This window comes from Antrostomus carolinensis, unplaced genomic scaffold, assembly GCF_000700745.2.
Source record: "Antrostomus carolinensis isolate BGI_N321 unplaced genomic scaffold, ASM70074v2 scaffold23575, whole genome shotgun sequence".
Classification (NCBI taxonomy): domain Eukaryota; kingdom Metazoa; phylum Chordata; class Aves; order Caprimulgiformes; family Caprimulgidae; genus Antrostomus; species Antrostomus carolinensis.
The window spans coordinates 19073-43161 of NW_010316039.1; the positions used below are offsets into that span (position 1 = coordinate 19073).

General features: G+C 37.5%; 1 protein-coding gene across 1 annotated transcript in view; it reads right to left on the reverse strand.

Moving 5' to 3' along the window:
• The window catches only part of LOC104525098 (dynein heavy chain 8, axonemal), a 30122-nt gene extending 10260 nt beyond the window's left edge, over window positions 1-19862 (reverse strand). Inside the window, exons 1-3 of the mRNA XM_010168163.2 lie at window positions 19594-19862; window positions 14433-14621; window positions 7317-7449 (exon numbers count right to left, since the gene is read on the reverse strand). Coding sequence (XP_010166465.1) covers window positions 7317-7449; window positions 14433-14621; window positions 19594-19839 — 568 coding nt within the window. The 5' untranslated portion in view covers window positions 19840-19862. The remainder of the gene's footprint in view (window positions 1-7316; window positions 7450-14432; window positions 14622-19593) is intronic.
• Between the last annotated feature and the right edge of the window lie 4227 nt (window positions 19863-24089).

Here is a 24089-nt window from a genome sequence, read left to right on the forward strand (position 1 = left end):
CCTGCAACAAGGGGTGTGAGAGAGCCACATTTGCTTCTGTATTCTTGTGGGCAGGCTGGAGCTTTTCAAGTCAGGAGCTATAACCAGTATCTACCCCGAAGCATGGTGAAATCTCTTAGGATATCTGTCTGTTATGACTCAGAGCAGCTGCTGAGAACACTAAGCCAGAGTGTTCTTGAGGATGAGGTATGTTCACAGTTCTGGCCTTGCCCATATAGCTGCATAAATATTCCTAGTGAGTGGGTGTCATCTCTGGCAGCAGTCATAGAGTGCTTGAATTTCAGCACTAAATGACATCTGTGGGTGTTGGGATGCATTCTTGCAGCTTAAAATACTCTGATAATTTTTTTTTTTTTTTTAAATTGTCAGAAACAAAATTAATAACACATGAGAAAAATAATGACATCTTCCTGGAGAATGGTGATACAAGTCTTTGAAAAACAACATTTGATAAATTGAATGAGTAGCAGAACACCATAGGCTTCTCATATTTAACTTCTGAGAAGCCCAGAGTACTGGTTACCATATGAAGAGACTGAATGTCCTATAAACCTAACATGACAGACTGGAATGTTCTATGAATCAGACAGGATAGCTGTTTATAACTTAGTCATTTTGCGATATTCCCTTTCTTGAATGGAATAAGCCCACCTGAAAATTACTGATAAAAAGCCAGGTCAGTTAAAGACATCAGGGTATTTCCATGCTTCAAAAATACTAGGTACTTTAACCATACTGTTTGCACAGTAGGCACAGTTTGGAAATCAGGATTCCTCTTTTTCATTGCCCTGAACTTATACTGTCACTTTTAAATGACATCTAAATTTATCCAATTGCAGTGTAGTGAATAAGCCAAAAAAAGCTACTTAGTTCCATGGATGGCTAGTTTTTATTGCTAATTAAAGTAAATAGTCTGTTCTTTTAAATTGATCTGTTTTTAAGGTGGTTCATTCAATAGATATAATGCTTTGAATAGGCTACATCAGGACCTTGTATTATTTCATGGAGTTGCCCCTTTTCACTACCATACCTACCACAAGCTGAAACAGAAAACTGTGTGGAATTTGTAAAATCTGGATCTACATTTTGAATTTCACATTTAGGAAAGACTGTATCTGGACTGGAAAACGTGCGTATCTCATTTTAATGAGTGGATAAAGTTAGGAACAAGGGAAAGATCTTAAACTCCATCATGAACCAAAAAAAGCCTCAATCCACTGACTGATTCTCTTCCCACAGGCACAGATGTGAATGAAGTATAACCAGAATAATTATGTAGGATATAAATGAGATGAGAAGAAGCTAGTTTCTCCATCAAGTACAGTTTGCCAACAGCTGACATCATTATAATAGGATTGGAGTCTATTCCTTGAGGACAATACTTGCTAGACAATGAGTCTGTTAAGCTAGCCTTAACAGTACACAAAGGAAAAAGCTCAGTGAAAGCATCAATCCATTCCTGACTGTCACAGTTGCAACTATAGAACTTGATCTTTTCATCCTTTAATCCCCACTCAAGTTTACCTCCCAGGCAACCAGGTTTGTTATTGGACTGGTCATTCCTTGCCTTCACCACCAAGGTGCAACTCCCACTTCTTCATTTAACATGTTGAAGAGAAAATCCCAACTTGCTTGTAACGTTATAAGCTTTCCTCCCTTTCTGCCTTATAGCAACAGCTAACAATAAAAAAAACCAAAACAATAAAAGCTAATGTATGTTTCCCTATACCTAAAACTTTTAAATTTATTTATTTATTTTTAATGCTTCAGTATGTTTCTGCTAGCACAGTGACCACCATTGCAGTGCTGAAAGAAGTCAACTTCTTTGCTTCAGGTAGTTCTTTGGGTATTTCCCTCTTTCTTCACTTGCAGAACTTGGGCACTTCAGCATTCGGAGATGATTCTCAGGAAGCTCTCAGAAGTTCATTTAACTCCATTGTGCTGTTTTAATCCCAAGGCCCTCAACAATTTATCACGTCCGTTTGCTCCTGGTCTTCAGAACAGGAAGAGTAAAACAGGCAGCTGAGCCCTGCAATGCACATCACTCTCCGTTTTTTACTTGTAGACTGTGGTATTCTCTCCAGCTGCAAACAACCTTTGCCCCTGTTCTGTTTTCTGTTTGCTTTCCACTTTCCTTTTCTGGTGCAGAATCCTCTGATTTAACTCTTCAAGTCAGGATGGATGAAAGGAACTGAGAAATTTAAGTAGTGTATGATTTTTCACATAGAAGAGCACACAAATCCTTGCTTCTCTGCAATAGCTAATTTCTTCAGTCAGTAAGAAGGCAATTTGAAAGTAACCTTGCAAATTGTTCTGAAAACTCAGCAGCTCCAGCACTAAATGCTCTTAGCTGCACCCACCAAAGGACTTAAAATAATAATTTTAAAGCAATAACTTGAAGCTGTAAATCAATACACGCTTCCCAAAAAGTGATACAGATCACTACCCTGAGCTACAGTACTAGAATGGGCAGATAAACTATTTTCTGTAGTCTGTCCTAAATACACAGTGTGTGTTTCTAAACAGTTGTCCTGCCAGCATCATGGCAAGCATACATAACACTTATTAAGAAGTCCAGAAATAACATGTCACACTTTGTAAATGACAACAGGAGGCATTCTGGCATTCTTAGGATGAGAAATAAATAATGGATGAGAGCTGCTGAGACAAGAGTAACTCTGCCACAAAACATACTAGACTCATCCCTTCCATTTCTCAAATGAATTCCCCATTGTTACATTCCATTAATGTCCTCACTGAGTGCTCTTAATCATCTTCAAATAAAATCCTCATCCAAAAGTGGAATACACAGATGATCCCTACAAGCCTTACACACAGATACTGTAAGAATTAGTGAGGTAAGAGCCCATGATCTTTCAGTCCAGAAGTCTATTACCATTGTCAGCAGGCCAAACTAAAATTGTGTTAGTGTTAGCAGTCTCAAAGCATTACGACTCAAAACAGAACTTAGCCAGTCAGTGAGAATGAGTCCACACTTCTTCCCTTTGTGGGAATTTACCTTTTCTGTGCACTCTGGCATGGCTAGTTTCCTGAGCTTCAGTTTTTTGCCACATAGATGAGAATAAATTATCAGCTACCTCTTTTGGCTCTTTTGGAGTTCAATTACATCCCTCTTGTAAAGTGCTACACACAACTAACAGAAATTCCTTGCAAAATGATGCAACCACTACCATCAAGATCATGGTATTCTGAGTTGGAAAAAAATTGTGAATCTTTAGCTCATTCTTTCAGAGCCTTAACACATGAGTTCATGTAGATGACGTAGGAATTCTAAGTGATTCCAATTATGTATGTAGAACTATAGGCTACCTCATGTCTACATGAAGTTCTGGGTGTTTGAACATATTCTTATATGAATGACAATAAAGAAACACCTAAGGCCAACATCCTGGTTAGCAATGAAGTATGAAGATGGTGAGGAGCTAAAAGCAAGTAATGAAATAGTTTTTAATAATGTAGCAAATCAGTGATTGAGATGTATAGAAACTAGTGAAATGCAACAGTATTCCTCAGAGACTTGTTATTAACAGTTATTATTCATGTTTGAATTATAGAGATAAAAATATATTAGAGGGACATATAAAAATGCATAATTTTTTACTATCCAATACCTTCTGTCTCAGCAGTCTCACCTGTATTTTCTGACACTTCTCAACCTGGCATAAACAAGCTAGTGCATTAATTTTAATGAGTTTTCATGCATATTACTTATGTGTTATTTAAAGAACATGCACATGCTATACATCTGTGCAGGTAAAGAGAGGGAAAATAGCAAAGTCCCATCTTCCCTTAGTAAAATCCTTGTTCCTGAACCTGTTATTCCAAAAGCTCTGATTGCCCTCTCTTTCAATGCAGGATAAGAGTAATCTGTGATTTTTATTGTTTTTTCCAGGTCCTGGCATGTCAGTTATGTACGGTGTGCATTACATGCATGAAAATATGCTAGCTTTGTAACATGACGTGTGGTTTATTGTAGCTGCAGTGAAAAGTTTGCTTAAGCCTGGTAGAGATTCTCCATGACAAATGCCATGATGACTTCTGAAGTAGGTATTTGTATTGATTCCACTTCTTTTGCCTTCTATGTTGGTTTTATGGCTTATGGCTCCTGTCGGTACTTGTCTTGCAAGAAAATAAAATCAAATTAAAAGCTGTGCATATTTCCATTGCTAAGGATTCAATATCCACTTTCAGTGCTACTACAAGCATGCTACACTGCTGAGATTCATGGAAGCCACTCAAGGGGGACTAGGGTTAACTTCCACCGAATCTCTCTTCTCACTTTCTTAATCTGTAGGAGACACATTAGGGTGCCATCAAAATGCTTACCACTCCTACTTCAGTGCATAGAAAAATAAAGAGAACCCCCTCCCCCAATCTTACAGATAGGCCACATTCAGTTCCCCTCTAATAAATTCTAAGAGACTAGGCAAAACTGAATGGATCATTAGATTTTACTGCATTTAAAAACACTATCTTCATTAGTGGGAGAGAGGGTTTGAACTGCCCACCCTCTAACAAACAGCTAAGGTATTAGTATTCTGTGCCAGATGCCTCTATGCTTCCCAGAAGCAAGATAAGAGGTGTACGCAGGAACTCTATAGCTTGTATACTGCCCTACAAAGAATATGGTCACCTCCTGCAAAAGGGCTCAGGATCTTATGTTTATAACCCATTTGGATCTCGAGTTTTGGTTCAAGCCCCATGTCTTACTGCTACTCAGATTAAAAGATGAGAAAACAGCTCTTTGCTTGTCTCTGAAATGATTTCTCTATTTGGAACATAGCCTCTATTTAGGTCATTTGAGAGGACAATCACCATCAGTGTTTTCTGATTTATGTGAAACTATGTATTATATCAACTGTGAAATAAATTCTGGGCAATCAATAAGTAATTAAAACAGAACTAATGGTTGGGACATAACTGAGAGTACAAAGTGCAGCTACAATCTAATTATTACAATTTGATCCAAAAAAAAGTATCCCTCCAGGCAGCAAAGTTTATTGATGGAGATGTGGGCTTGTGGGGCATGGCCGCCAACAAACATGTTTTGACACATTCTGAGCATCCTCACCCCTCCCAAGAGCTGAACACTGTTTAATCTGCCCTCTAGATAAAGGGACAAAACTGGCTCTGCTAATTCCCACAACATCCCTCATGTTCAGCTGCACATGGGCTCTCACTGAGGAGGGCTTTATATTACCTCAGATATAACTCAGTGAGCAACAGCAAAATGGCAAGGTCCATGCATTCACTTCCAGGCTGCAGAATCAAATATTCAGACCTATTTTCACAAAGCTACACAACACAACATGAAGGTGTTTTATAGTCTTAAAGACAAAATCTGTTTGAGAATTTATATCTGCTATAAGCAGGTGCTGAGGCCTTAACAGATTAATGAAGCCAGAGCCAGATGCATGACCAGGGTAGCTGTCAAAATTCACATGACCCATTTGAGCAGGCAGATCAGTTTACATCATTGTAAAGAAAAAGGAGCACCTCGGATGATCTGAGACCTAAGTTGACTAGTCTGGGGGGAGAATCTAGTATGAGAGAGTTTGAGGTTTTCCCCTTTGCTGAGTCATGAGCGTGCCTAAATGTTCTTTCCATCCCCTAATTAATGATCTACCACATGTAGATGTATCATGAATCTGCCAGAAGCCATTAGTCATTATTGTTAACTATACATTCAGTTTTGTTTTCAGAACAATTTTTCACTATATTTAACATGCCTGTCCCTAAGAAAATTATAACGTTTTAGAGGATTGCAAAAAAGTTACAGCATTAACTTGATTAAACACCTGGTAGGGACTGTGCCCACTGTGGAACTGAATACTAAGTAACAAATAAATTCTATTACTCATCCACCCCTCTGCAGAGTATTATACATTTCGAGACTTTAAATATATCTGTCACAATCAAGGAAAGATTAATATTTTCTTGGATGGAAAGCATTATTTTAATTTACTTGAAAAGGGACTCTCTGCACATATAAGAGGAAACTTCCAGCTCAGTATTGAAACAGAGGACAAATGTTTCTTCCAGCTTGATCTTTGCATAGGTTATTACAGGATATGGAAGCTAATTAGCCTTAGGCACATTTATGAACCTCTTCCCTAGATTCAGATTGTAGGCATGATGTTTCTGAAGCATGCACTGTTGCCTCAGTGTATCATACAAATGATAGGAAAAAATCCCTTTTGATTCTTACATAACAAAAATATAAATTAAAAAAATTTCCCTTAATGAAAGACTTATTGTCAAAACACTGGAAAACATCAGTAAGACAGATGACAGTACTGCCATCACCTATTTCAGAAGGGACTAGTTTTGAGGCACTCTGACCTTCTCCCCATGGGGACAATTCCCTGTCTCAGATATTTTCTGCCTCTTTCTTGGAGAACAGTAAAGTTTAGTGAGATCTTAGCCAGTAGAACTGAACCGTTCCTGCTTAATTTTCATTTGTTGTTAATTAAAGGAGCTTAATTTCACTTAATTCAATTAATTTCACTTAATTTCAGCTCTTGCAGATGAGCAAAATGGGAAGTGAAAATTTTTCCTCACTCCTCCAATCAAATTTTCCATCTGCTTCTAGTCGCCTGTACTCTTGATTTACTTTAGCTACATTCACCATTGCTCTCTTTCAGCCAAATACTCCTGCCTCTGAGAGATACAGAGTGCTGTTACCTACCTCCTGTGATGGCTGAAAGAAAAACCCTATCAGTCTCTTTTAACTGGCACTCCCACTCACTTTAGCTTCCATTTAGAGACATCTATTTGGTATAACCAGTTTCACAAACATTGCAAATCTCTCCTTAAATTACAATCTTTATCACCTGGCCTCCTGAATGCCCTGTCTCTCAATTACTTAGCAGCAACACTTCTACCTTGTTCTCTATCATTATGTCTCAGCTTAATTTCATAAATTACTCTGGCACATGACCTGTGGACCTAATCACACAATTCAGCTCCTCTGAGCTCTGTAGAAATCCTAGAGAGAATCACAGAAGAGTAGTAGTGCTGTGGGACATGAACTGCAATACTGGAGCACGTGCATACAGAATAAATTAAGGTGGAGTGCCATTAGAAATGCAATCAGGAGGCTTTAAGGGCTAGAATTAGTGGTCATATAATAAAGAGAGAGAAAAAGAGAAAAATTGGGGGAGGGAGAGAACAAAAGAGAAAGAGGTAGAAAGGGAGGAAAGGAGTGGAAATATTTATTTCATTATATGCCATAAACAACCATTAGTAATAAATATTGCTACTTAATTGGTATGATTTCTAATATTGTAACTTACCATCAATAGCCAATTTGAGATCAGTCAGTGTAGCTCGAACTCTTGATATAACATGTTGCATGCAGTCAATTTCTTGATGGAGAAATATGTTTATGGGTTGAAAAGCTCCCATCTTTTGAAGCTGGGCTTTTACCTAAACAAGAATAGTGCAATGATTACGAAATTTAATCTCCTGCTTCCCATGCAAATATCTTTGAAAGCAAAAGGATGATTTTTCAATTGTATCCCATAATTACTGAGAAAATAAACTTTTATCTAACAGATGGCCATCCAAGTCCTGTGGCAACTGTAAGATTTAGCACACTGTGACTCATTAGCTTACCAAAAGGAGCTCCTCCATCATTCCAAGGAGGGAAAATTCCCTCTTTTTGAAGGGATACAGCAGCTCCTTCTGTCCTTGTTAGGCTGCAGGGTCTTAGATCTTAAATAAAAACAAACCACATACTGACATGCTATAAAAACCATGTTTGATAGTAAATTCTTCATGTTTTCACATTGTGCTAGGTGAACCTTCTCACCTCTTGCCCTGCTGAGTTGAGATAATGCTACAAATGGAGTTCAACTTAACAAGCACAATGATATATGAAAGCTGCTATTTCCAATAGCACGTGACTCACTCATAAGACAAGGTGCTCATGGAAGCTTTACTAAAGAGGTAAAATTGCCAGGAATAATACAGATACCACAGAATTCTGTTACACCGTTATGTGCACCATTTTGTAGGTAGAAGCATTTGGTCTTCTTAATTTTTAAGGATAACAGTTTCACTCATCCTCAACAGAGAACATTGTCAAAATGGAATTGGTTGTCTCTGTTACTTAAGGACATGTCACAGCAACAGGAATGCAAAAGCATTCCCTGTCTCACGCTAACATATGATGTATATACAATATACTTCAGATGTACACTGTACTTCCCATGTAAATCAGAGACCAATGTATACAGTACTGCATGAGAGATGATTTTGTGGCACTTGCAGAAATCATGGTGCCTATACCTCACATAGTACCAGAATTCTTGACTTTTAAGACTTTCAAGTGTTTTTCCCCACTATGACTCTGCTTTCAGAAAGCCAATGGCTTTCTCTCTGTACTTGCTACCACACAGCCACATGCATCATCTTTCATGTTGAAGTAGTCTGAAGCCTGATCTTTGCCACAGTCATCCTTCCCTCTGCAGGTGAAATCCTGCAAGGGGACTCTGGAACCGAAAAAAGAACTCAAACAGTAAAATAAGATCCTAAATTCAGATACCCATATGGCCATTAATTTATCATAAAAGACCTGATTTGTAGGATCAGTTTACTAAAATAATTTAAGAACCTGTTTTGAGCTTACTAACAAAAGGTGAAGAAAGTTAGAAAATCTATTCCTTCAAAAAGTAGAATATCATTGGAATTCTATTGCAGCCAAGTAGAAGCCACAAGATTTGGTATAATGTGTGCTATTTCATCAAGGCCAGAAAACCACTGGATTTTGCTTTGTGTTTTTCCAGATATAGTCATATATCTCAATATATACATTATTATGTATACTATACATTATATACACATAGTAAACATTATTAAAGATTTTATTATTACACTGAATAGCAAGTTTCTGCAAGAGGAATATAATATAGCAGTTGAGTAGTTATAATTGCTAGTATAAATGAGTAAATGCTTTGACAATTTCCAATTCTCAAGTTTCAACTCCAAGCCCAATAAAGTACTCTTTTTCAACTTTATATGCTATTCTCCTTGGGAGACAGCTATCAGCAAGGTTATTCATCATATTTTAATCACAAGGACCCATGAGTTTGTCAGACAGAACATCCAAGAAATACGTGCCAGCCAATTATGCTAATGCTTTGCAGTGTGACAGTTCATTTTACAGACTGAGTTAATGTGTTTCTTCCTGTAAAAGAGAAAAAAACTACTAAAATCAGCTATCATGAGACTGGAGTTGAGACAACAAACTGGTTTTGGATAATTTACACAATGAAGTATTCTGATTTTTTTCCTACAAAATCCAGGGAAAGCTTCTGTTTTCTGAAAATTTCACAGGAATTGATAATTCTCCCTCTTGCCAAAAAAGCAAAAAAAAAAGATGTTATTGTTAGTATAAGCTTACTAACAAAAAAGTTATTTTTGTTAGTAAGCTTATACTAAGAATACTTAGATGTCTAGTGCATGCCACTTATTAGAAATTAATTATACAGAGTATAGTCCATACATTTTATCCATTAAATAAGAAAGACACTTTTTTCTAGTCTACAAAGCACATGTTCTTTTTGGGGATCATTTAGAGGAAGAGTTTGTCCTGTTTGAGGAAAAAAAGTATGGAAGATGTTGTTAAAGGGGTTATTTTCCAAAATATTTATATTTATGAATCTACAAAGAGAAGATTAAATAAATATTCTAAAATATTACTGTACTGATAATTGTACAATTTGTTTAATTAGTGAGTTCTTGGCATTTAAATATTCTGATTTGTTTTTATGTACCTACAAAAATACTAGTAATGTTTTGAATAATGGAGTGAACCAATGATGCAGAAATCTGTTAATCCATCCTAGATATGTTCACAGCACTAAGCCTAGAGCACCAAGCATAACCAGATATGAAAACTGAAAAAAATTACATACTTCCTACATTATTGTATACAAATCAATCCTGACCTGCAGTGACATTTACTAGGTGTAACATAGAGCCTTTCTTGGAAATCTTGCTGTTAAGATTAGTTTTAAATACCAGCTCTGAGGTATGACTGACTGGTTTTGTATTCAAATTCTTATCAAGCAATCAGGTGACTTACTTCCAGTGCTCTATTTATTATGAAATAAAGAGATGGATACTGACTGACAGAAAAAACTCAAAAGACAAAACTCAATAACCAAAATAGCATTTCTGAGATTAATATACTAATTCCATAAAGCCCACTTACAATACCTCCTTTTCATTATGCAAACAGCTGTCATCTAACATCAAGAAGGTGATTTAAGAAAGGAACAACTAAAATAATAAACTTAATAGCTTTGTCCACATGATTTTGCAGTGCATTATCTCTACTGTGTCAGATTCTTCTATGTACATTTCTTAGATATCCTCAGGTCACCAATTCCTTTGTCTTCACATACTTTATAGGACATTCATCAGAAAAGCAGTTGCTGAACTCGTGCTATTTAAAGATCAGTGAACACATTACTGCAGTAGTAACTACCTGTCATTTTCAGTAAATATTATGATTTTCAATCAGACTTCATTACTTGCTATACTCTTTGTTAGTAGAAATGGGAAGTCCATCATTCTGTGAGATTCTCTAAATAAAAAGTCTGAATAAGAAAGACAAGCTCAAGGCATGTCCAAGCCAAAACTCTTTTCAACTGGTGTCAGGGACCACTTCCCTGTTGTATACAAGGAAGAAGGCAGTGATATACGTAGAAAATAGCTGAAGCTCTAGAGCTTGGTGACCACCATATCTGACAGAGTTGGTAAGTAAACAGAGACACCTTACAAAAGCACCTACAATAGTGTTTCAGTTTAGACCCCAATTATTTTTAAACTTGCACTGAAAATTAGACTCCAGGCACACAAACTGGCTCAGCTTCAAATTAAACTAACCTCAAAGGTAGGCTTCAGGGAGTCTAACACACTCCGACCACTAATGGGTGTTCAGCCTACAGACCCAGATTAGAGTTAGACCAAATTAAATTCCTCAGTAAAATATCTAATGCAGGCCTGGGGACTGTAGATGAACTTCTATCCCCGTGCAATACTTGCTAATAGCCTTAGCAGAGGATAAGGCAAAATCAATACTAAAAAAAATGTAAAGGCATAAAAACCCCCACTGCTACTTGGGTTAAAAACCAATCTCCAATTAAGTGCAGTATCTTTGGAATGCCTCCATGTCTATTCCCTAGCAAGCTGTTTTTCAAGCTGCAAGGATCATTTTCATTATAAACCTCTGTGTGTGACCAGCTGACATTTATTCTTGCATCTGTCTTCACTCAGATGGACTGACTGGACCTAATCATTTTACCACTAATCTCTCTGTTACCTGCAAGGCAAGACCCAGAAGCAAAAGGGGTCATGAAAACAAAATTCTTACTCTGCCTCTGCCTTTGGAGTGAGAATAACAAAGACAGTTTTAGGTCAGGAAGAAGGTTTATTTTGCTTTTCCATCACCTGTGTCAAACTGCAGTCTGATAAAGCATGCAAAGGTGACTTGTTTTGTTTACAGTCTTTTGGGTGCACTTTGAGTCATTTATTTGACTGGTGAGAGGAAGTGTTAGAAGAACAGAACAACAAAAGAAGAAGCATATATCATGAGGTAAAATGGTTGCCCTCCTTTGAAATTTGTTGATTCCAAAGTCATTGCCAAAGGCTAATAATCAAGAAATGAAGGCTTCTGTGTGACAGCCTGAATTTTCTCTGGATTCACAATGTACCTAAAGAAAGTACAATCCAGAGCTTTGAATGTCAGCAAAGTATTTATTTTAGTACCACCTGTCCCTAACCTAGTCTGTTGGAGTTTTAACTCTAAGCAAATTCACCCCACGCTTTCTATAGAGAGACACAAGAACTGATCAAAGATAGCAAAGGCATCTGAGACTTTCCCTGAAGAGTATTTTCTTTTAATTACCTTCATTTGTTTCCAAAAATTTTTGTTCCTTTTCTCCACTGATAGTATCACTATAACCGGATTTCCAAAGACTACCACGTTGTGGCCTTATTGGAGCACAACATTCTTCTAAAAGCAAATCCAAGCTGCACTGCTAGGACTAATGAATATGTTTCTTTTTACTGCTCTTATCCAATAAGGCATGCATAAGAGTTCTTTTTGACACATTCCCTCAGTCTCTTACAATTTAGTGTATTAGTTTTATTTGTTTCAGGATTGTTAAATTGATCTATGAGGTAATAATGTCCTGAATACAGGTAATAATGTCCTGAATGACCAAATGTTGACTTAAATTGACAAACAACAGAACTCATCTCATTCCCCTTTTTTAGCCATCACAGGAAGTAATTACATAATCCATTTTAATACTTACACTTGTAAGCTTAATTTCATTTGCTTATTATATTGTAGCTTCTCCTTAATTCTGTTGCTTCTTCCCTCAGAGAACATCTAAACTCTGTCTTTTTTTCTGCTCTGACTAATGAAATTCTTGGTTATATGAATGTAACTTTTTTTTTTTCTTTTGGTATTTGAGACATTCTCTTTTTTTTGTCAGTTTATGCAAACTTTCATTTAAAAATACAGCTTTCTTTACAGAAACAGTGCAGGGTGGAACTTCCAAAATAAACCCTGCAGACTCTTTGTCCTTAACTACAGCTCCTCACTCTGTAACTGGTTGTCTCCAAAGCTAAGACGCTCGAGGAAGTGACTGAAAATAGGAGGCCTACTCTATGTGTGTTTTGTGTGGATACCCTGAGTGAATAAGCCAAGAAGGAAGGAGAGTGAATGAGACAAAGATTAAACGGAAGAAAAGGTAAAGAAAAACAGTATTTGTTCAAACCATTTAGAAGTGAAATTTGGATTAAATAAGTATGTGAGCATTTTACAAGACTAAAAGACATTGCACAAATCTCCCTGGGGTAAAATCTGAGGGCAAGAATACCCCCTAGTTACAATATAAAGACCTGTATTATTGATGTCTTCCAAGTATTATGAATTCTGCAGGACTAAAAAAGTTATCAGTTTAACAAGGGAATGAAGAAATAGTCTTTGGAGGATTAAGCAAATACATTGAAAAAAATCTCAATACACACATTACAAATATGGCAAAACCATACATACTACCCAAGCGTTCAGTATTGTATGTCTATTGTGAGCTAAAAAATAAAACTCAAAGGAACTGAATATAACTAGAAAAAACCAGTTCCATGAAAAAGCTTTATTCTAATAAAGGGAGGATAAGGGAAAAGGACTGAGAACAATCCAAGGTGTAGATCCAAGGTGTAAATTATTAAATTTATGAAATTAGAAATTAAGTGTTATAAATTACTATACTTCCTATATTTCAGTTTTTGGATATTTCTAATATTTATTTACTATTCAACAATAATGTGAAAACCAGAAAGATTACTCTATTCCAAATAAAATTCTACAAATAAATGATTTATATACTATCACTGGAAAACACTCAATAAGCAGGCGACAAAAAAAGAGAGACACAAGCAGGGATGGATGGAAAAATAACTATATGGAGAAAGCTGTTAGGAGACCTCAACAAAAAAAGTTACAGACCGTAAGTAGCTTGCCAAGAGGGGAATGTAAAGAGAAGTTCTAAGTTGAATTATGACAGTACAGAAGAGGCTATTTATACAAGACATATTAAATCTGAGATGAATAGTAAAACAGAAGACAGGAAATATTGCCAGGGCCCCAAGACTATTGATTATAACCTAAGTGGACATTCTAAGTTGCTTAGAAAAAAAAAAAATAAAGTATAACAAGTTGTAATATTGCATACTGGTCACTCTACAAGCTTGGGCTGCAATCAGGGAAAAAAAGCACTACCAGTGCAAAAGAGAAGTGTAAATAATAAAATTGTGGAAATGGGGGTTTTTCAACAGTTACTGTCCGTGAAACACATGGTAAGACATCAGATTCTACTTACAAACTGATGCAAGAGTGCTTTATGCTGGATTTTTTCCATTTAATGAGACTGTTAATCAAAAATGCAAGAAGAGATTAACAAATACATCTGTTATGGCTTAAACTGAAAAAAATCTAGGGCATGAAAGGTCAGCGATAAAATCCATTATTCATAATGGTGGTGCCATAATAAGAGTGGGTAAATTGAAAGCTGCAACCACTGTAAGATCACTGATCCTTCAGAAAGAGGCACCAGTGTCTTTCTCTAAGCTACTAAAGAGGGCAAGAACTTTCTGAAGTCTCTAATGGCTCTTCTGAATTAAGGTGACTAATTAAGTGGACTATTGCATTTGAAATATATGTTTCTCATGTAGGAATTTAGATAATAAAACCAAAGCAGACTTATAAAATACAATGCATAATTTTAAGAGCTTTTTAAAACACTTGCCAGTTAAATTTAAGCACAATAAAACTCATAAAAATATACGTTCATACATACATACACAAAACATCTGTATAAAGCAGCATGTACCTCATGAGGGTTATAATCTGGAGGTAACTTCTCTAGCATCTCATCAGCAAGACGCTGCACCACTGCTTCTCGGGTTTCACCTTCTCCTGCGCTGCTGTCTTTGGGCTGGATGCTCACTATCATACTTAATGTCTCATTAGCCAGGTTAGTCTGGTAAGTTATATCTGCATTAGGGTGAAGTCCAAATACCTCAAAGTAAGGGAGAAAAAACATAAAAACAATTGTGATTTTCCTTCTAAAATTATATCAATGAAAGAATGCATGAAAATGGATAGACAAGGAAGAAAATTCTCAGCTCTGTAAAACAACAGATATGAATAGGTCAGTGGAAGTACACCCATTCAACTGGCCAATGACCAAGCCCAAATTACACAAAAACATTAACATAGGCTGCATATACAATAGCATTTTCATTCATATGAGTGGGGGTTTTTTAACTGATCTTCTGATTATCTTCACATAGCAGGCTTTGGATCATGCTGTGGAGTGCTATCAGGGGGTACAAACTGATTCCTTTCCACTGATTCAGACTACAGCTTGTTGGAAACGTGCAATATGTGGACACTGACCACTCACCACTAACTCTGTTGCTGTTGTACCAGTTCAAGTAGATGCCCCTGACACATTTTGTTTTACTCGGTTTCTTACGCTTATAAGGCACGCAGCACAGTGAATAAAAGACTGCCCATATTCAAAGTACCTAAACATTTTATAACTGGTGATATATTTAGGATATTTATGGTTTAGCTATTTTTTATTTGTCTCCCACTTCTTTCTTCTCCTTCTTCTGAAACTGAATTATTTTATTTAAGATACAGCTAGCACAGAATTACTACAAAGCTGCCCTTTGTCTGAATAGCTTTCTCAGAAACTTCCACTGGAATATCAGTAAGTCTATAACTGTCAGGCTGACTTTTGGAACTCTTCTCCAGGAGGAATTGTACTGTGACTTATTTCACAATCCCTTATTTAATTACAACTGTTAACTACCTTTTACAAGCTTTGAACCACTGATTCAATAATGAGGAAGGCTTGCCCTCAAACAGAGCACCAGAGCCAAGCAATCTCCCATTTCTCGTTTTTCATATTTAAGATTATAATTGGTATATTACAAGAAGATACTTCTAGTAACCAATATTTACATACTCTGGGGACAGAATAAAAAGGGCCATAAGTAATATTGTTATACTTGCAAATCTAGAAACTCAGAGAAAGGGATATAAGTGGCTGCATCTGTGTCAAAGCCAGCAAAGCTGCACTGATTTACACCAGAGGTGGATCTGATCCTTACAACAGCACAAAGAACACAGACCTAATACCGTGTGTGAGAGAAGGTGTGACTATAACTAGCATGGAATTAGGTTCCAAGTAGGATTTAACATGTTTTACACACAGTGGTTTACTCAACCTGAATATTTAGAGCTGTAAAAAGTGAAAATCTCAATGCACTTTATTACACTTATATTCTATATCTAATGAAATACACATTTGAAGATACACTCTTTTCTGCTTTTGCTCTCGGACAATAAGGGTTTGTTTGTTTGTTTGTTTTTCTCTAGCATATTTTTTGGCAATGATATAGCCCAAGCTAGAAACATGAAAAATATCTGCTACTGTGTACGTAAATTGTAGTGCTAGTCCAAGGGCTAAAACTGGTGTAATATTGCCAAAGACAGGGCAGTTACATGGGAGACAACTCTGGTCCTATGTCTTTATGAAAGTGATATATGAAAGAATAAGAACAAAGCAACAAGAGTAGTAAAGCAGTGGGTGGACCAGTGTCCTGGATGTCCTGTATATTAATCAAGGAGCCCAATCTCTCATTCTTTTTGATCCAAAATCCCTGGGAATTTTGATAAAAAAGAGGATGTTGGATTATGTCTTTCAGGGGTTTTTTTAGCCTGAAGAATCCTCAAAACCAATTGCTAAAGCTCTATACCCCTATGAAATCAAAGTCATTTTCAAAGGGATTGCTGACTTCAATAGCCCTCTTCAGAAGTTAGTGTTTATTCTGATCAGAGGTTGAAATTCCATCAAAAGAGCAAGGATAAAGCCACCAGATTTATTTGGTCTTTCTCTCTTGACCAAAAATGGAAAGGGGAGGAAACAAATATACACTGTTTAGAGTAGCACAATATGCTTTTGGAAACAAAGAAGTCTGGGAGATTAAAAGGTTAAAGGTTTCCATGAGCAATTTTGACAGATTTTGGAATGACGGAAGAAAGTTGCAGCTTTCTTCCTAATGTGTAAAAATGCGAAAGAGAAAAAAGATGTTTGCATTCCTGGATTTGATCCTATTTACATAAAAGTCAAAGGTAAAATTCTCCTACATCAAACCATACATGCAGATTTTTTACAGGCATCAAAATACTTTAAAAATACATTGCAGTATTGTGAGATAGGTTCCCAAGCACTTAGAAAAGTAGATCCATGAAAGCAGGACCTGAAATCTGATAGAGTCAAGGTTCATAGACTGATAGGAACCATTTCATGAGCTGGGCTCAGATGGATCCCACTGGTGCATTATCATGGCTGCATTTACCCTCACCTGAAAAGGTGCATCGTTACTAGCAGAAATACCCCAGCATTCTGCTTTCACTACCTTCAGAGATTCAACTTTTCAAGTTTATTTTATGACCTTGGAATCTTCTCACCCTCTCAGATAGCATGTTATCAGTAACAGAAAATAGAACTCATTTGCAAAGGCATTTATCAACTTAATATCAACAAGACAGAAATCCAGAGCATTCACTTCTGTTTCAGTTTTAACTAACTTCATCACATGTGCCTGTACTAGAGGGAGCAGAAAGTTGCAGTCCTCCAATTAATGTGACCACTGCAGTATACACACACTGGGTCACGTAAAAGTGGTTGCAACTCGGAGCTTCCTGCACCCTACAAAGATCAAGACTCCACAACCTCTCTGGGCAATTTCTTCCAGTGCTTGACCACCTTCACAGTAAAAAAGTGTTTTCGTGTTATCAGATGGAATTTCCTGTTTAATTTATACCCATTGCCTCTTGTCCTTTCACTGGGTACCATCAAAAAGACTCTGGCTCCATCTTTACACCCTCCCAACAGGTATCTATACACATTGATAAGATCCTGCCTGAGCCTCCTCTTCTCCAGGTAAGGAGTCCCAGCTCTCTCAGCCTTTCATCATATGACAGATTCTCCAGTCCCTTAATCATCTTCATGGCCCTTTTCTGGACTCACTCCAGTAAGTCCATATGCTTCTTATAGTGGGGAGCCCAGAACTGGACACAATACTTCAGATATAGCCTCACCAGTGCTCAGTAGAGAGAAAGGATCACCTGCCTCAACCTGCTGGATCACGTCCCTCTTCCTAAGGCATCCTAAGATACTGTTGGCCTCTTTGCTGTGAGGGTGCATTGCTGGTTCATGGTCAGCATGTCCACCAGCACAACCAGTGTATGAATTTGCATTTTCCCTTGTTGAACTTCATATGACATTTCCCTCTGCCCAGCTCTCCAGCTTGTCTGGATCCCTCTCAATAACAGCACAACCATCTGATCTATCAGCTCCTCCTTCCAGTTTTGTATCTCCTGTGGACTTGTTGAAGGTGCACTCTGCCCCATCATCCAGGGGGGCATTACAAAGATATTAAACAGTATTGGCCCCAGTATTGACCCCTGGCATAGAGCACCAGTGACCTGTCTCCAACTGGACTTTGTGCCACTGATCACAACTCACTGGGGTTGGTGATTTAGTCAGTTTTCAAACCACCTCACAGCATGCTTATCTAACCCATGCTTAGTCAGCTTGTCTATGAAGATGTTATGGCAGGCAGTGTCAAAGACCTTACCAAAGTTGAGGTAAAAACCATCCAAGGCTCTCCCCTCATCCACCAAGATTGTCACTGCATTATAGAAGGCTGACAGGTTGATTAAGCATTATTTGTCCTTCAGAAATCCATGCTGGCTGCTCTCAATCATCTGCTTGTCCTTCATGTGTTTGGAAATGCCTTGCAAGAGGATTTTCTCCAGCACCTTCCCAAGGACTGAGGTGAGGGTGACCAGCCTGTAGTTCCCCAGATCTTTCTTCTTCCCTTTTTGAAGACTAGAGTGATATATGCTATCTTCCATTCTTCAGGAACCTCTTTCAATCACCATGATCATTTAAAAGTAATCGTGAGTGACCTGACAATGACATCAGCCAGCTCCCTCAGCACTCATGGGTGCAACCCATCAGGTACTTACATACCTTCAGTTTGTTTAAGTACTTCCTAACTTGATCCTCTTCCACCAAGGGTAAATTCCTTGTTCTAGACTTCTTGTCTCAGGGGCCTGGGGTTCCTGGAGGGCAGTCTTACTGGTAAAGACTAAGGCAAAGAAGGCATTGAGCCTTTTCAATATCATTTCTCACTAGTTCTCCTGCCCCATTCAGCAATGGACCCACATTTTCTCTAGTCATCTTTTTACCGTTTACATACTTGTAAAATGCTTTCTTGTTGCTTTTCACATTCCTTGACAGATTCAACTTCATTTTGGCCTTGGCTTTCCTAACCCCTATCCCTACAAGACTGGACAGTAGCTCTGTACTTTTGCTAAGTCACCTGCCCCTGCTTCCACCTCTTGAAAACTTCCTTTTTATGTCTGAATTCAGTTAGGAGTTTCTTGTTCATCCATTCAGGCCTTCTTCTGCTTTTGATTTCCTACTTGTTAAGATTAATCTTTTTTGAGCTTGGAAGAGATGATCCTTAAATATAACCCAGTTCTCCTGGACTCTTCTCTCAAGGGCCTCTGGATTTCACATTGCTGACCAGTTCTTCCTTGCTCATAAGTTTCAGGTCCAGCCAACACCTTTCTTTGTTGGCTCCTCAATTACCCATGCCAGGAATTTGTCATTAATGCACTCAAGAAATCTCCCAGACTGCTTGAATCTTGCTGTATCACCCTTCCAGCAGATAGTTAAGGTCATTAAAGTCCTCCATGAGGACCAAGGCCTGTGTACATGAGACTTCTTTCAATTGTTTGAAGAAGGCCTCATCTACCTTTTCCTGGTCAGCAGGTCTAAACTAAATACCCACTATAAAGGTCTGCCTGCTAATCTTGCTTTATACATTCATGGCTCTGGAAAATATACCTGAATAAATTATTTATCTGACAGAAACTCCCTTTAATATATTGAAATATTTTACCTCAGGTGTATCAATCACTGGCAATTGCTCAATGTACTGGAGATAGTCTTCAACTGTTTTCCCTTTTGGAATAACATAATCTTTGTAGAAACAAAAATTTTCACTAAACATATGCTCTCCAAACCAGACTCTTGCATAGGTATTCAGCAGTGCTTTGTCAAGGTCATCAGTTACACGGCCACCATACTGTACTTCTCCAAGCATATAGCGAACACAGCTCCAGTTCACTCCACGTTTAATGTCCATGTCATCCAAATGATTCTGAACAAATTGCACACTGGCTGCGAAGTCTGCATGATTAAATTCATAAGGAATATTCCAGCCCAATGGACCAAACTTTCGTCTTTCCTGTAAAATAGAGTTAAAGGTAAAAGCCTGATTGATAGTAATTATGAAGAAAACATTAAGTGCAGAAAACTACATGAACTATGCTAAGAATTCAGTAGTCCAGCTGGGGCTGTATTTCATGAACTTTAAAAAAATTATTCTTCTCTTAACACACAAGGCCAAATGCTTGATTAATTATCTAGTAGTTAAATTTCTCTTAATTTATCATAGCCAGCAGAGAGATAGGAACAAAGAATAGGAATATTAACATTTTCACAAAGGAAAAAATCCTCATTTTAAATGCAGCAAATCTATAAGTCTAGCACTATAGTTTTTTAATTTTAAAAATGAAACTACTGTTTTAGGAAAAGATGTTCAAACTCATCAGCCATGATCATTGTCTGTGATCTTCCGTAGATTAGATATATTTGTACCACTGACATCTCTGCACGGTGCAGATGCAAGTAGCAAAAGCTGCTTCTTACTCAATCATTTGCAGATGCAGCTGGCTGTATGTAGCTGTTAGGGCAATATCTGGTATTTAAACATTATTAATTTCCACCAAGAAAGAAGTGATGGGACAAAGACAAGCATACTACAGGCTTCCATTGGACCACGATGTATCAGTACATGGATGCCACAGAGTTAAATTAACCAGGCACCATAAGCTAAGGATACTGCAAAATCTATCAATAGAATGATGTAAAGTTGTGGTTAACCCATAAAGCACTTTCTTTAATGGAACTCCTGAAAGGCAAGACCCAAAATCATCTCCCACCTTCATTTCCTCCTACAGGTCTCAGTGTAGGAAGGATTTATATTCACCCTCTTAGCCCTTCTCATTGTGAAAGCAGCAGTTTTAAGACAAGTTTTCCAACCCAAGCTGTAAATTCCTTTAATGTGCTTTTATGATTTAAAATGTTAGTAAAAAAACAGTTATTGAAAGACAGATTACACAGCCATGCCCAAAGATTTTAACAGAACAGTACACTAACTGATCATTGGTTGACTGTCCTTTTTTCCTCTGAAATACCATTCCTGTTGGAGGTACAGGATCAACATGATCTGAGTTCTATGTTCTAAGACAGTTGCAGTAATAGAGATGTGCTCTTTCTTATTTTTTTCTATTAATTTACCCACATGGGATTTCCATTTAAACATGCTTTTCATTTAATAACATGATGCATTAATAAATGAAACATGGCTTTATGACAGAAGAAAAGAAACTTATTTTTAAACCTGAACAGTTGTATGAAGAAATGCTACAGCATATAGCAATGGTTTCCACTGTGGCATGTTGCTCGCTTCTAGGTGATCCTGAGTAACAGCTGAGTATGTTCGTTTCAAGCCTGCTTTCACACCTAGAAAATAAGTATAAAAATGTAATATATGAGAAAAAAAATGTATGGAACCCAGAAGTCCAACTTCCATTTAGCAGAATTCTCTATTACAATTTACAGTGTCATCTTATTTATAGCTTCAAATAATCTCTTTGAATTAATTATCTGTTCAGCTGGTCATAGCAGGCAAACTTCAGTTAAATTTTGTTTCAGGTAGATGACACACCAAATTAATTTCAAAAGTCTGTAAGGAATTACAAATATGTAATCATATTCTAAATGTTACCAATAACAACTGAAATATAAACATAACTATTCAGCATCTATATGGCAATCAAAAAGACATCTAATGTCATATGAAATACAGCACTGAATAGTCAAGGGTTTGTGTTTTGATATTTACATACAAAATGAGATTTTAGTTCTACAGAAGACAATTTTTTTTTTAGATTTTGTTCCTATAACAGTCTCAAAATTCTATATGCAGCTTCCCAAACTGGCATACAGGCACCAAGCTGATGAGACGAGAACCTAAATTCATAGTGGAAATACTAATACTTGGGAAGGTTTTTTTGAGCACTGACATTTCATATCCCAGGAGCTCATATCATCAGGAAGATGATACTGATATAATCTCAGCTTCCACAGAATTTGTAAGCCCCACTACTCCCAGATGATTCCAGGCAGCACTACTGAAGTATCATCTGCCTTTGGCAGAAAACACCAAGCGTGACTTACTGACACCAGGACCCTCTTACAATATTTTCCACCTAATCAGCTTAACAAAAGTCTAAAAAGACAGATTTCAAGTGCGGTGAATAGACTGTTCAAGTCGTCATACTTCCTATGACATAATAAAAACCCTTTTGCTTCTTCCTTACTTGACAAAAGTCCCATAGAACAATATTCAAACAAATAGATTTTCAAAATATTATAAAGGGCATCATAAGAGAGTTCCAAAATCAAGACAAAGTAATCAAACAGAAGTGCCTTATCACATCATGCTACCAATGTGGCAGGACAGTATCAGAAAACTAAAACTGTTTATATTTCATCCTGACTTAAACTGTTACACTGAACATATTTCTATTATTAAATGCAAGTTGTAAATTGGCTATAACCTAACCTATAAAACAGCCTCTTGGAGCTACGGGGTGTTATCTTTTTAATAATAAGGAAGGGTCACAGCACAATAAAAAATCCTGAGCACTGAATTAAAAAGAGGGGAGGGGAAGAGAAAGAAGTAAGATTTTTTAGCAGCAGACTGACTAACTGCTCTTGAGAGTGGAGTATATACACTGAAAAAAGATGTCTTTCACAAGATCAGACATCTTGTAGACATCTTACTAATGTTCAAAGGAATATGAATAATGAAATAAGAGGTTTAAATGCCTAAGGCATTAAATATGACCTTGGATAAAAACTCTCAGCTCCTACTGACATCATTAACTGAAATCAGTGGCAACACATATATATATAAATGAAGGGGAAGTTAATGCAATACAGAGTTACTTAAAAATGACAGAGTTAAAAGACAAAATAAGTGTCAGACTTGAGGATTTCTTTCTGCCATAGTCCAAAATACAAAGTAATCTTCCTCATCATACATAATGAGTAGATATAAGGCAGGGGAGTAAGTTGCTTCTATAAACATATAAAGGACATCTGCAGGTAGCAGTATAGTTCGGGTAAGAGAGACATTCAACAGCAGGAGGGCAACAGGTTCTGTAGAAAAGTTGGATGGTTTCATATCACACAGAATAACACCAAATAGTTGAGGTTGGAAGGGACCTCTGGAAGTCACCTTGTACAACACCCCTTCTCAAAGCAGGGTCAACTAGAGGTGGTTACTCAGTGCCTTGTCCATGTGGGTTTTGAGGATGGAGTCTTCAAACTTACTGAGCAAGTTGTTCCAGTATTTGAGCACTGTCACAGTGGGTTAAGTTTTTTCTGATGCTAAAGTGGAATTTCCTGGATTTCCATTTGTGTCCATCACTTCTCTTTCTGTCACTTAGCACCCCTGAGAAAAGTATTGCTGTTTTCTTTGCTCTCTCCCATCACATATAAATACTCATTGATAAGATACCACTTCTATCCTCAAGGTTAAACAACCATTGCTCTCTCAGCTTCTCCTCATATAGGATCACAGAACCATAGAATAGTTTGGTTGGAAAAGACCATTATGATCATCTAGTCCAACCATAAACCTGGCATTGCCAAGTTTACCACTAAAGCATGTCCCCAGGTACCACATCTACACATCCTTTAAATCCCTCCAGGGATGGTGACTGCCCCCCTCCCCTGGGCAGCCTGTTCCAATATTTGACAACCCTTTCAGTGAAGATTTTTTTCCTAATATCCAACCTAAACCTCCCCTGGCGCAACTTATGGCCGTTCCCTCTCATCCTAATACTTGTTATTTGGGAGAAAAGACCGACACCCACATCATTACAACCTCCTTTCAGGTAGTTGTAGGGAGCAATTAGGTCTCCCCTCAGTCTCCTATTCTCCAGACTAAACAACCCCAGTTCCCTCAGCTGTTACTCTTAAGACTTGTTCTCCAGGCCCTTCACCAGCTTCATTGCCCTTCTCTGCAGAAGCTCCAGCAACTCAATGAATTTCTTTTGGTGAGGGGCCCAAAACTGAACACAGTATTCAAGGTGTGGCCTCACCAGTGCTGAGTACAGGGGCACAATCACCTCCCTGGTCCTGTTGGCCACACTATTTCTGATACAGGTCAGGGTGTTGTTGGCCTTCTTGGCCACCTAGGCACACTGCTGGCTCATGTTCAGCCAACTGTCAACCAACACTACCAGGTCCTTTTCTGCC